Source organism: Gallinula chloropus, assembly GCF_964237585.1.
Source record: "Gallinula chloropus genome assembly, chromosome: 30".
Lineage (NCBI taxonomy): Eukaryota > Metazoa > Chordata > Aves > Gruiformes > Rallidae > Gallinula > Gallinula chloropus.
The window spans coordinates 1345808-1360262 of NC_140115.1; the positions used below are offsets into that span (position 1 = coordinate 1345808).

The window sequence follows — 14455 nt, forward strand, 5'->3', positions numbered from 1 at the left end:
GGAAGAACTTTTTCACAGTGAGGTTGAGGGAGCCCTGGGACAGGCTGCCCAGCGGGTGTGGAGTCTCCTGCTCTGGAGAGATTCAAGACTTATCTGGACACTGGCCTGTGTGACCTGTCCTAGGGACCCTGCTTTGGCAGAGGGTTGCACCCGATGTTCTCTGGAGGTCCCTTTCAACCCCTGTGATTCTGTGAATCTATTCTGGGAAGCTATGGTCCATGTTAAAAAAACAAGTCATACAGGTTCCGTTGTATAAGCTGGTGAAGCCAAACACAGGAAGCACCTTTAAAAACCCAAACCCCTGAATGGCATTATGCCATTGGCAACTTTAACAGACTAATCTGACCAGCCTGATTTATTGGGCACTAGATGAGAGACAAACCACTCCATGCAGTTGAATGGTTTCTGGTGCATGAGCATCTGCTACATATAACCCAGTGCAAGAAGGGTCATAGGTACTGAGGAAGGATTCTCCCTAAAACTGGCTTAATTTTGATTCTTTGCATATGTGGTTGATAGTGGCACAGCATTGAGCGAAGCGGGGAGAAAAGAAAACAGATAATCAGGGCTGATACTTGGTTTTCTTTGGGTCCAGAGGAGTGCTACAAGGATGACCCAAGGGCTGGAGCACCTCTCCTACAAAGACAGGCTGAGAGAGTTGGCCTTCTTCAGCCTGGAGAAGAGAAGGCTCCAGGGAAACCTCAGAGCCCCTTTCAGTCCCCGAAGGAACCCACAGGAAAGCTGGGGAGGGACTGTTTGCAAGGGCACATAGCAATAGGATGAGGGATAATGGTTTGAAACTAGAGCAGGGGAGGTTTAGATCAGACATTAGGAAGAAGTTCTTCACTCTGAAGGGGGTGAGACACTGGCAGAGGGTGCCCAGAGAGGTGGTGGAGGTCCCATCCCTGGAGACATTCAAGGTCAGGCTTGAGGAAGCTCTGAGCAACCTGATCTAGTGGAGATGGCCCTGCTCACTGCAGGAGGGTTGGAGTAGATGGCCTTTAAAGGTCCCTTCCAACCTAAGACAGTCTGGATTCTGTGATTCTACAATTCCTCAAATTATTAGAAAGCTTGCTGTGATTTACCATGATATAGGCAAATCCAGGCAACAGGACCCCTGAGCTGTCTCAGTGGATGGTATACAAGTGCATTGCTCTGCAGATTGTGAGGCAGATGACATACAGTCTGGTAACTCTTCTGCTCCTTTGCAATTTCTCTTCCCTCTAGCAGCTCTTGACAACAGGCCATGGCCAACAGAGCTGAAAAATAAAAGTCTAACTGTACAAAACTTAGAGACGTGCTTTGAGCATGTGAATGCTGAAATACAACAGCAGAAAATATTTAGGGGCCATAATACTTCATTGTTCACCTACAGTGCACTAGGTACCCACAAAGTTAGGAACTGTCTCAAGATAGGTTTGGCAAATCACAATTCATGTGTACATAGAAAGTGAGAGTCCATCAGATATATTCTCTGGGATAGTTGCTTATCAAAGGCTTCTGTTTCTTGCTGAAGAATTTCTGAATGAGAAAAATTATACCAAGAAAGGAAAACCTTATCAGGTCTCCCTTTTCTGTACTCCCAGCCTACACAGGGCTTCGAGCAAGGCTTGGTTAATGCGGCATAACCTACTTTCTACTTAAGGACATAAAAAGATAGGAGGCTTGGGTTTGGTTTCAGTCAGTGACTCATTCTTACCTTGCATTTATTTAGAAATACAGAAAGGGAAACAATCTGCTCAGATGTCTTTTTGGGGGTTTGAAAATCAGAGATCTATGATGTTGAATCATCATGCCAGTTCATACTCTAGTTCACTTTTGATGAAATGGGTCTACGCTACTTCCCTTTTTCTCTTTCGATTTGACTTGTTAAATTCTCTGGAAACAATGCAAATCCTGGAGCACTGCACTGCAACGCCTCTAGCACACCGTGTGTCTGCTGACTAGGAGTTGAGCTGGTTCTCCCCTACCGAAAGGGTTGGTGTGCTGAAGGGGAGGCTCCGACTCTGCAACATCCTTGTAAATCCATGTCAGTCAAGGTACAGTCATCCAGGAGCAAAAAAGGGCCTCCTAAAACCCTCCCATGGACAAAACAAACCAGCAGATATTTTACCACTTCAAGGATCCTCCCATTCTTCAGTGAAATCAACACTGCCAGCTCTGCTCCACTGTGCTTTTCCCAAAGAGCCTCCTTGTTCCAAACACAAGGGCAAGGGTGGGCCAGGGTAAACGGTTGTTGGCTTTCTCTACACCATGTTGGCCGTCTGTCTTCTCCACAGGGCTGTCCATGCAGCTGAACAAAGCCCTAGCAAACCTTTACATCAATCTTCACCATTTCTACACAGGTGACAGGCCCCAGCATGACCATGCAGCCCAGGCACTGTTCTGACAATGGAGATCGGGCAAAGAGGAAACAGGGTCTTGGCTTCAGAGAGCTCCAGCAAGGCTGTTTGAGGACTTTGGGGTATTTTGGAATGAACCCCTGCACTGAATCCTCATCCTCACCACTGTTAAGTCAGCAGCCCTTACTAAAACTCCGATTACTTTCTTAGTGTCTGTTTGGGTCATTTAGTGCAGGTTTCAGACAAGTTTCCGTGTTTACCTGCTGCCTGGAACAAACAGAGGCTTCCTGAGCCAAAGATGCACCTTCACAACCATCTTCTTCAACTACAAGACATGCTTGGTTTTGTCAGTTTTTATTTCAGTGCTCATTGGATGGTCTATAAGAACTCGTTATTACTGCTGATCAAAACACAGCATAGTAAAGTAAGTGCAAAGGCCCTGACAAGCTGGTGCTTTATGGTGTTGATGCAGAGGTAGAGATAAACTTTCCTGTGACATCAAACACTGAGGCATTTCTTTGCACCAACACCCAGAGAAGTCCCCAACACATGTACTGGATCACAAATCATAGAAAAAGTTTAAGCCTTTTCATCCATTTGGCACCTGTTTTCCAGGGCCTATTCAGGTTCTTGTGATGTTACAGGTTTGGGGTAGATGTTAGGGCAGGAGCAGGCACCTGGCTTGGGCAGATGCTTGTGATATCATTAAGAAACCACAGGTTCAGGATGTAGATTGGGATGTTATTACTACTCTCACAACTTAAGAGCTCTAGGGTGTATGGTAAATGACCCAAAACACACATAATCACTCACCTGTATCAGATGAAGTCTCTTGATCTGAACAGAAGATGAACTGTAAGTGGTGTCTCAAATCCTGGGGAGAGCCCCAGATTGCAGACCCGCTACTCTGAGGGAACGTGCCTCAAAATGGCACTCTCACTGGGCCCCATTTATACCCAATTTGAATCTGACCTGTGGTCACATAGCCCTCCCTTTGGCCAAAGACCCCAACTTCTTCACTTTTCCACTGAAGTGACCACGACCATGTGTGTATAACACAAGCTGCACTGGGAAGTTTTTGTCAGGTTTTTGTTTGGTTTTCATGGGCTTTTTTCAGATCTTCTCTGATCTTTATCTGGACTTTGTCAGAGCAGGTGCATGGGGTTGGAAGGGATGGGGGGCGGGCAGTCTGAGGCAGACCAGAGCAGTGTGAGGTAGCCTTCTCCCTCATCCCTGGCCATGCTCACACCTCATCCACCTGAATAGTTGGTGACACTAGGAGGATCATGGATCACCACTGGTGAATGGGCCATGGCATGGCCAATGGCAGGGTGAGGAGGGCAGGGGTACCAGGAAGGCTGGCTGGGATGGGCAGGTCAGCTAGTCTGCTGCTTGTGGCCCTGGGGAAAGGCAGTGACATAAGGTGCAGCATGTGTCACCACTGACAGGTGCTCAGGCAAAATAAAGCTGGACAGACCTCGGGCTGCTGGTAGGGATATCAGGCTGTGAGTGTAGGAACCTTGGGACCCCATCTCACCCTTACACCACGTGGGAAGTAGGAAGGGACCTGTGAGGACAGAGGAGGGACAGGTGGGGCAGTGGGAGTTTGAGATGAGGAAGGGGTCCAGGTCCAGGGATGCGTGGGGAGGAAAAGGGACGTTGCAGTTGGGGGAAGGTGTCAGGGTTCAGCCCCAGACAGCAGTTAACATCAACCAGCTGCTTGCTCATATCCCCTTGTGGGATGGGGAGAAGGAGAAGGAAAAGGCAAAGGCAAACTGTGTGGCTTGGGATAAGGACAGTTTATGGGGACAGCAGAGGGTCAACAGCACTTAGAATATACAGAATGGTGATACCCGTGCAGTTTCTTCACCCAATGACTACACAACTCAGACTGCACACTCAGATCCATTCCAAAGCCAGACCATCTACCATCTGTGTGTCCATTCTGGAGCTGTGCCACCCCTCCCCTCCTTGCCCCATTTTATGCTGAGCATAGTGTCAATGGCATGGAATGCCCCTTTGGGTGGTTTGGGTCTCCCGTCCTGGCTGCCCCCCGCCCAGCTTCTGGAAAAAATTATCCTAGTTGAACCCAGAACAGAAGAGGACACTGTGGGAAGAGGGATAAGGAGGGTGCAAGGGAGAGTGCCTGGGTGGGCAGGTAAGGGGAAGCCCCTTACCCAAGGGATCACAGAAGGATGGAAAGGCTGGGCTGGGCTGGGATGCCCTGGCATGGGGCTACAGGTGCTGGGGGCATTTGGATGGGAGAAAGGCCATCCCTGTGGCTACAGATGGGGTCCCCATGACCACAGTGGCACCTTGACACCTGAGGCAGTGTGGGTGACTCAAGCACTCTTCTCTAAACCCAGTGCAGGTGTAGGTGCCTCGTAGATGTGAACTGAATCCACTGTCCTCAATGAGAATGTCCTTTGCTGATGCACCTGACTAAAGACCCTGGTCCTGCTCTAACAGACATCTCTTTCCCATCTGTGCTGCTGCCCCCAGCACTCAATGAGGCAGGTTTTTCCCAGTGCATTTGTGTTTCTCATGGGGGATCTGAACCCTGCTCCCACAGCTGGCTGCATGCCTGGGCTCCCAATGCCCCTAAGCTGTGTGGTGACCCCATGCCTGTTTGTCACCATTCCCTGGTCCCAGGGACTGGGATCTGGAACAGAGGTCTGTGAAGTACCCTGAGAAGTGTGGGTGGGTAGAAAATAGTCATTCCCAGCCCTGGTCTGCATTGGTGCTGGCTAAGCCGTGCTGTTATGTGCAGACCCTGGTGCCCCCTGGACGAGGGTTTGGGGCCAGGGATACCATGTTGGTGTTGGGGGCTGTCCTAGTGTTTCAACCTGGGATGAGGAATGTGAGGTGCCCTGGGCCTCTTCTTGTCTTTCCTGGGGTGGGCAGAAGATGTGTGATGCCATATGCATGTGGGCACTGGACACAGCACACAAGGAGGTGTGGGTGTGGAGGGCTGGGGCCTCCCTGTGGTATTCCTGGTGTGGTGTGTCCTTTACTCTCTTCTCCTGCAGAAGAAGGTCAGTGAGGTTGGATGGGGCAGGCAGCGCTGCCCAGGCATCTCCCACCCAATGTGGCTGGGAGCTGATGGAGCTGGTGCATCTGGGTTAGGAGGAAACCTCACCTGCTCCTGTAGCACCAGATGGCCCCAGCCAGGGATGCAGCTATGGTCAGCAGAACTGCAATGATGATCCCAACACTGGAAGCTACCTTAGAGCTTTCTGTAGGAGAGAGGAGAAAGGAGAGAGCAGGGTTGCGGGCACACAGGAGGCCATGGCTGGACATGCCATCAGACCCATCCTCCAGGAACCTGCATGGGACCAGTGGCTGCTACCAGCACCCTGTGCCCCATCCCCACAGGTGGCACCTACCCCATGGGATGAGGAGGCTGTGGGTGCCCAGGCTGCGGTGATGCACACGGCAGGCGTAGCTGTGCCCATCATGGGTGGCCACGGCCAAGATGCTGCGGAGCTGGTAGGTGAGGTCGGCGTTGGGCAGGATGGCGCTGGTGTGGAGTGCTGGGCCTGGCGGCACCTCCTGGCCATCCCGCAGCCAGGCCACACTGATGGGCCGTGGGTAGAAGCCGGTGACATGGCAAACCAGCAGGAGCTGGTCTGGTCTGGATGTGCGGGCAAAGACTGTGGCCACAGGCATCTCTAGGGTGAGAGAAGGAAGGGGTGGGGGGAGCCCCGCTGGGGCACTGCTTGGCCCCAGTGTGTGGGGCTTTGGGGTGTCTGTGCCAGGGTCGGGGTGCTCTCACCTTGTCTCTCCAGAGTTGCCTTTCCATACTCGATGAATTTCTTCATATGGTCAATGCAGGTGACATTGAGAAGATACCGCAGGGTCACGGAGAATTCAGTGAAGGTGGTGTACTGCCTCTGAACTTGTTCTGCCAGCTCACTCTCCTGATGCCTGTCCCAGCTGCTGTTGTCCACATTGAAGCTGACGAAGTCATGGGCCTTGTAGGCCAGACGATAGAATCTGGTGTAGGAGCCGTTGGAATACAAGTCGCAGCCAGCCATGCCCTGGAACACAAAGGGGTCTGGGGGGGATGATGGGCATCATGAGTGCAGCTCGACCTGGAGCCTGAAATTGCAGCCTTGCACTCACTTCTTTGGGCACAGCCTTTTCCCCTTCCCTCTGCACCCCAAGTCATTCTCCCTGCGGAGGAGACACAACAGGCCAAAGCTCAGTAAGAATTGAAACTGGCCAGCATTGTGCCAGACAACAACAAAGGCTTTTTTAGGTACACTAATAGTAAGAGGAGGTTTAAAGAAAACATTGGGCTGATACTTGTTGATGATGGTCAGCTGACTAGTAGAAGAAAGTTAGAAGAAGAAAGTAAAAGAAGAAAGAAGAAGAAAAATTAGAGATTCAATGTTGGTTTTGTCTCAGTCTTTAATGATACCAGTAGACCTTGGGCTGCCTGGTCCTCTGAGTCAGGCTGCAGGAGCAGTGACTTTCCTTTTGTGGACACTGGAACTGTCAGGGCACAGCTGTAGCAGCTGAATATTCACAAGTCCATGTGGCCTGGTGGGATTCATCCCAGAGCACTGAAGGTGTTGGTGGATGTTACGGCAGGACTCTCTCAATCATCTACCTAGGTCTTGAGTGTCTGGAGAGGTCCCTGCTGACTGCAAGCTAGACAGCATTATGTTGATTTACAAGAAGGGAACAAGGGAAGACCCAGGGAACTACAGACTCTTAATCTAACAGCAGTTCCTGTAAAAAGCGTGGAGAACATCACACTGGGTACCACTGAAAGGCATTTACAGGATTATGCAACCCAGCCAACATGAGTTCACAAAGGGAAAGTCCTGTAACTAATTAGGGGATGAAGGGAAGGCAGCTGTAATTTTTATAGATTTTAGTAAGGCTTTTGATACTGTCCCTTACAGCATCTTTCTGGACAAGTTGTCCAATTGTGTGATGACAAGGTTCACATCATGCTGGGTGAAGAACTGGCTGTATGTCAGGGCTGAAAGGGTCTGCATTTGGGTGGTGACTGGTCATCAGTGGTGCTCCTCAGGGCTCAATCCTAGGGCCAGTGCTGTTCAGTATTTTGCATGCACCGTTACCAGTTGAATGCACCATTAGCAAGTTTGCTGACAGTATCAAACCATGAGGTGCTCTTGACTCTCCTGAGGGATAAGAGGCCTTGCAGAGGGATCTGGATAGATTGCGTCGAGTAATCAGTGGGCATGAAATTCTACAAGAACAAACTTCAGGTTCTGCACCAGGGGCAGAGTAACACTGAACACAAGTATTAATTGGGAGGGGAGTGGCTGGAGAGCAGCCCTACAGAAAGGGTCCTGGGGATGCTGGTGTGCAGCAGGCTCAGTCAGAGCCAGCAGTGTGGCCTGGCAGCCCAGAAAGAAAACTGCATCCTGGAAGACATCAAACAGCATAAGCAGGTGGTCAAGAGAGGGGATTATCCCACTGTATTTAGTGTTGGTGCAGCCTCACCTTGAGTAGTGTGTGCAATGCTGGGCCCCATCATTGAAGACAGATATGAAGATACTAGAATGCATCCAGAGAAGGGCAACAAAGTTGGTGAAGGGACTGGAAGGCATGTCCTATGAGAAACCTGTCCTGAGGCCTGTAGCTTCTAGTCCTCAAGCTGTCCTTGGCCACAGCATGGTTGGAAGCCATGACAAAGCAGGAAGCACTCCTTTGGGGGAATGACAGGACATGGGGTGCAGGTGAGTAGGACAGTGGCATCCTGCCCTTGGTTAACCAGCGCTGCACCAGTATTTTGGGCCAGGTGCTTGCTCCATGTGTCCTTTTCCACACATGAGCAGAGAGGCTGCTGACCTTCTACTCCACTTTCTCAGATTACTTCTCTGGTGGGGTTTGGTGTACCTGTAGAGCAATAATGGGGGCTGGTGTTGAGGGCATAAGTGAAACTAAATGTCACCAAGGATTTTGCTGGGGACTAGGATGGCCCCCCATGTGATCTCCACACAGGACAGGGTATTTTGGGAATCTTTCTGGTGCAGAATGAGGCCCATTCCCTCCTGCCAGCCCTGGATTGGGAAAGCTGTTATTAATGAGTCTGAGATAATTCTCCTAGAATTCTGGAATGGGTAAGGAGGTGCTGAGCACCTGGTACTCACAGGGTGTCTGGTACAGCTTGGCATCATTGGTCACGACCTGTATGAAGTCATGCACATAGATCTTGAACAGGTTTCTAAGGCTGTCCCACTCTGCTGCAGGCAGGGCTGGATACACCCATGGGTAGAGGTAGACGATATTCCAGGTGTATTTCTGCACTCTAGCAAAGACAAAGTCTTCCAGGGTGGCCCAGGATGAAACATCCGCAAAGCTGGTGTTGTGGAAGACCAAGGTTTGGAAAAGGTGCATTTTAAAAGAACCTGTGGGGAGAGGAAGCGGCATTGGAGTACTCAAAGATGAAGGGGTGGTGGCAGCCCCAAGAGGAAAGATGGTTTGCAGTGTCCCTGGGGACAGGCAGAGCAAGATGGTGCAGATGGACAGGGCGGAGGATATCCCTCAGTATCACTTGGTTTGCAGTTTCCTTCCATAGCTCTCTGAGCCTCTTTCTGCTTCTCTAATTTTTCTTTCTTTTAGTCATTCACCACCCCACTGTGACCTTCTGGGACCTGACAATTATCTATGTGGAAGGGATGGCAGAAGGAACCTCAGTGCTAGTTTGGGGTGATGCTCCCTTGGCAAGGAGCACCCATACCAGACCCAGATCCACAGGAGACCTGCACATAGTGCAGGGGCTGGGGGAGCTGGGAGGGAGGGGAATTTCTCCTATTTGAGGCTCCCAAGCAGTGCTCAAGACTGAACCCTAGCAGGAGATAGGAGACTGAGTTCAATGCTCAATGAGACTCTTGGTAGCAAGCAGGGCAGAGCAGAACCTGTTTTGGAGCAGTGGCTGCACCCCTGGCCAGAGTTGATGAGTGCCTACCTCTGGCATGGGCAACTGGCTGGGGATGCAGGCAGAGGCTCATTCTGACAGCAGAAGGAACCTTAGAGCATTGTTTCACGAGGGAGAATGCAGAGGATCCAGGGACCCTTCAATTACAAGAAAAATGATCCTACAGGCTGAGGGCAGTGCCCAGGGCCTTCCTAAGGGATTGGAGCCCAGTGCAGGGTTGTTGAGCTGTGAGGGGCTGAGAACCCCTGCTGCACACAGACTCCCTGCCAGAGGAAGGTGATTTTGGGGGCACCCCAACACTCCAGACCTGGCTGAGGGACCACTTGCCTCTTGGCTGCTCAGGTGCCTGAAACCCAGTTCCAGTAGTGCTGAGCAGGCAGGCAGGGATGGGGCACCTTTGGGTGCTACGGGGTGGGGATGGTCCCTTGGTGTTGGGACAGCCTGTCTGTGCCCACCCCCTGCCACCTCTATGGGGTCTTGCAGTGCAGGGATGGGATCAAGAGGGGGTGAGCCACAGCTCCCACTTACCCTCTGGATCTGCACATGTCCCAGGGAGGAGGAGAAGGAAGAAGAACAGGAGGCGGCAAGAGGGCTGCATGGTGCCAGCAGCAAGCATGCAGGAGCAGCTGTTGCAGGAGGAAGGACCATCAAAGCTGTTACAGCAGAGTTCTCCCCGTGGCTTCACTGCCTGGGGAAGCTCTGGTGATTCCAGTCCATAGGGCGGCCCCAGTAACCAATGAGACTGGTGCTGTGGTTTTGGGGAGGACCTGGCTGTGTTTTCCCCAGGGGAAGGTGGTGCGGTTGGCAGAGGGTTGGGGTATTCTGGTGTACAGTAGCAAGTTCTAGGGGAATTTGGTTGGGTGCAAAGTCATCCCTCCTGACTGCAGCAGTACCCTGACACCTAGGACAGTGTAAACTGCCTCCCATGATAACCCCCAGAGAGTTACTCTGTAGAGTGTATTTGGTTTATATGGCAAAGTTCTGGTAGCAGGAGGCCTGCAGGGGTGGCTTCTGCGAGAAGAAACATGAAGCTGCCCCCATGTCCAATAGAATCAGTTCTAGCCAGCTCTAAGATGGGCCCACCACTGACCACAGCTGCGCCACTCAGCAGTGTTGGTAGAGCCTCTGTGATAATGCACTTTAGAAGTGGTAAAATCTGCTGCGCAATTTTTTGGGAGAGAGAAGTTAGAGTATGTGAGAGAAACAACTACAGAGACAATGAGGAAGGAGGAGGAGGAGATGCTACAGACACTTGATGGTGCCCATGCAGTCTATGGTGGAAGACCATGGTTGAGCAGATCCCTTTATGCAGCCCATGGAAGACAACACATTGGAGCGGGTGAATGTGCCTAAAAGACACTGTGACCCATGGAGAGTACCTCATGGAGGAGCAGGTCTTCTGGTAGGACTTTTGACCTCACAGGGTCCCATGCTGGAGCAGTCTGTGCTTGAAGGACTGCACTTCTGTTGAAGGGACCCACACTGGAACATTCCATGAATAACTGCAGCCCATGGGAAGGACTCAGACTGGAGAAATGTGTGAAGGACTGCCTCCTGTGAGTGGCACCCTGTGCTGGAGCAGAGTGGAGAGGAAGGAGCAACAGAGACAATGCGTAATAAACTGATGGCAATCTTCATTCCCCATCCCATTGTGCCGCTTGGAAGGAGGAGACAGAAAAGTCAAGAATGAAGTTTGCCCTGGAAAGAAGAAAGGGGTGGGGTGAAGGTGTTTTTAGATTTGTTCTTATTTCTTATTATCCTATCTCTGTGGGGTTTTCTGGGGTGACCTTGTGGGGTTTTCTAGCCAGTGAAGAGTTTACGTGAGTGTGTGGGGCATGAGTGGCATGAGGCATGTGCAGGGGTGTGATGGGCAGCAGGGTGCACTTGGCAGCAGGCCATGGCACCATGCTTTAGGGAGCCCCAGGACACCCTTAGTCCCCTTGGAGGGGATATCAGGCCAGTTAGCAATTCGCTCAAACAGGATGTCTCCCAGAACAGTTGCCTTCAGCTTTCTCCTTCCCTTATCCGTACTGTGCAGGTCCCACAGCCCTGGTAAATTTGGTGGCAGCTCCCTGGTGTGCACAGAGGTCCTCTTGTGCCAGCAGGCAGGAACTCTGAGGGGTGTTTTCAGTGTACGGCCCTCCCCACCCCTGCTTTCCCTGAGCCCCATCAGCTGCAGTTTTTGCCATTATCCTTTTAGGAGCTGCTGCACCCCATGAGACCCCTCAGATGCTACCCTGGTAGGGAGGAGGGCACAGCTGAAACCCAGGGCTGGGGTTGTCCCCATACTCACAGTCCCATCGTGCCTGCTGGACTATTTCATGCACGTAATGGATCATATTGCCCAGAAGGAGCTTGGACTGGGACTTGATCCTCTCCTCATCACCTTCATCTGTGGCTTGGCAGGCCCATGGCCAACGGAACTGCATAGTCCAGTTGGCAGGATCCAGCATCAAGATGGGCACATGCGCCAGCAGAGCCACCCCAGACACCGTGACAGAGGTGACACTGGTGAAGGTGCTTGTCTGGAGCATCTGGAAAACCTGCAGCTCTTCTGGGAAAAAAGATGGGGATAGGAAGGGCTACAGGAAGTGAGCAGGGGAGTATGTAAGGAAAACAAGGGATTCAGACAAGATATAAGGAAGAAATTTTCTACTCTGATGTTGCCCAGAGAGGTGGCAGGTGCCCCATACCTGGAGGGACAGTTTACTGACAAAATCACCATGAAAGTAGAACAACAGCCTGGGACAAGTTTCACTTACACCCAGTGATAATACAGAGTACCTTATTGACCTGAAAAACGACACAAGAGTACGGCACCACTGTGAGGACACCCCAGCCACACTTGGACTGCCCTAGAAGCACTCAGGGATGCTTCTCCCTGACCAGCCCCTTTTATAGGAGAGTGATGTCAGGTGATGTGGGAACAGCCCGGGCTCCCTCAGTTCACCTGGGCTCACTCAGGTCCCCTGTGCTGGCTGCTTGGGAAGGTTAACTCTGACCTGGCCAGTATCAGGACACTGGGTAACCCCCACCCATGTCTTCACTGGACTCCCACCTCCTTGTTCACTCAGGGTTGTTTTCCTGTCTGAACTCCTCTGCCTCCACACGGCTCTCTTTCCTTCCCTGTTTTACTTTAAGTGAGGTCTTTCTCCCCCTTACAGGATTTCAGGCACCTCATCTCTTCCCTGCCTCCCTCTGGAGCAGATGGTGAGAGGCACCTCAGCATTTTGGGGTGAGGCTACCTTCAAAGAAGTAGGTACTTTGAAGTACATTCAAAGAAGTGTGGGGACCTAGGTCTGCCAGAGACCTGCACATGACGCAGAAGACAGGGAGGATGGAGGATGGAAAAGGACATTTCATCCAGGTGGGGGGGCTCCTGGGCATCAGGATCTCAATGAGACTGAACACTGGCAGGGGCAGGGGGATAGCCCAGACCAGAGATCAATCCTGCTTTCCAATGTCTGCTGCTGCTTCCCTGGAAACATGAGGTCTCACAGGGTTGTGGTGACACTGTGTGACAGGAGCACCCCAAATACCCTCTGGCCAGTGCAGCTCCCCAACAAACAAGGAGCTTCTGGAAGGGGCCCGCAGCACCAGATGGAGCTGAGACTCCCTTGGTGCCCTCAGGCTCCCTGCAGGAGGAAGGCACCTTTGGGGGAACCTCACCCCAGGCCGTGCTGCAGACCCCTGTGCCCCACTTCTGCTTGGGTGACCAAGCCCCTGTGCAGGAGCCAGTGGGGCTTAAAGCCCTGAGCAGGAACCGAGAAGGCGGGCAGGGACAGGGCACCTTTGAGTGCTGCGCGGTTGGGGGTGGCCCTTTGATGCTGGGGATCATCATTCCCCATGCAGGGCACAGTGGCCATGCCTCCCCTGAGGAGCCTGTGAGGGCCTCTGACAGGGGTGGTGAGATTGGTTGGGGTGAGTCAGAGCTCCCACTTACCCTCTCGGTCTGCCCACATCCTAGGGAGGAGGAGGGGGATAAAGAGGAATAGGATGAGGTGAGGGGGCTGCATGGCACACACAGCAAAGTCAAAGCAGCAGCAGCAGGAGTAACTGTAGGAGGAAGAAGCACCCCTCCAGTCCGACACTTCAGCCCAGAAGTCAGAGCAGTGGGTCTCCACCAACGGGACTGGTGCTGGTGTGTTGGGGAGGGCCCCAGAGGGCCCCAGCTGGGGACTGACATGTGTGAGGGAGCAAATACAAAATAAGGTCTTAAGCATCAAGTGTAGTGATGGGCTGGGGCTGGGGAGGGGACAGGAGGAGGGGGCGTGGAAAGGGAAGATCAGGAAACGGCTCTGTAAGAAAATGTGTGTTTGAGGAACCTGCTCCTGCTGACTGCTCCTCCCCGTGCCTGCCCCCATGCCTGTATTTATGGGATGCATCAGACCTGATGGAGGGGACGGTGGCCCTGACTGGAGAAAGATGTCTCCTGAACTCTCAGCCCCACACTGAGAGAAGGCATCTTTGGCCACACTGCCTCCCCGATACCTCCAGCACAGGTTCCTCCTGCCCAACCCTGTGAATGGGGCTCTCCAGTGAATAGGTGACACGCAGTTCTTGCCTGGCCCATGGCTGCACAAATAGTGCTGGGCAGCTCCAACTCTCCTCTAAACTCCCGCAGAGAGGGCCTGGGCTGCAGTCTGGCACTCCCCCTTCCTTCACAACTTATGTGGTGGGGAACCCTGTCCCCCTCTACAAATGTCCCTGGGAACAGGAATAGGAACGGTGGGGTCCATCCCCTGGCTCTATCCCCATTGTCCCCCAGCAGCCAGTGCTGGAGGGATGAAGGGGCAACCAGAGCAGGGTCACCCCTACACTGTTCCCTACCCACTGCTCCTCCGTGGCTGTCCCCTGGCACCTTGCTTCACCCTGCAGTTTCTCTTCCTCTTTCCTGGGGGTGTCCATGATGGGGGCAAAGGCAGAAACGAAACCAGAGAAAGGGGAACTTTAGGGTGGGATGCCCCACTAACCTCCAAACACAGCCAGGAGCCAACGCATCCCTGGTGACATGTGTCTGGGCAACATGCACAGACTGCACCTTCCAAGCACAACTGGGACCAGGGATCCCTGCTCCATGTCTTCATCTTGGATGACCCCAGCTGTGGTGAGCACATGGAGAAGATCCATATGGGGCTGCTGCAGGCTGAGCTCCTGCACTCCATGACATTGGGTCAGACACGGGGAGACAAGG

The 14455-nt window shown here is 52.4% G+C and overlaps 1 protein-coding gene across 1 annotated transcript; it reads right to left on the reverse strand.

Annotated features, from left to right (window-relative positions):
• Window positions 1–3881: 3881 nt before the first annotated feature.
• LOC311202448 (T-cell surface glycoprotein CD1b-3-like) lies at window positions 3882–9859 on the reverse strand (the record flags this gene model as incomplete). The annotated part of the gene is made up of 6 exons (XM_084277033.1): window positions 3882–3909; window positions 5482–5578; window positions 5729–6013; window positions 6118–6399; window positions 8474–8731; window positions 9790–9859. The coding sequence occupies 6 exons, from the start codon at window positions 9857–9859 to the stop codon at window positions 3882–3884; spliced, it is 1020 nt and encodes a 339-aa protein (XP_084133159.1).
• Window positions 9860–14455: the final 4596 nt, after the last annotated feature.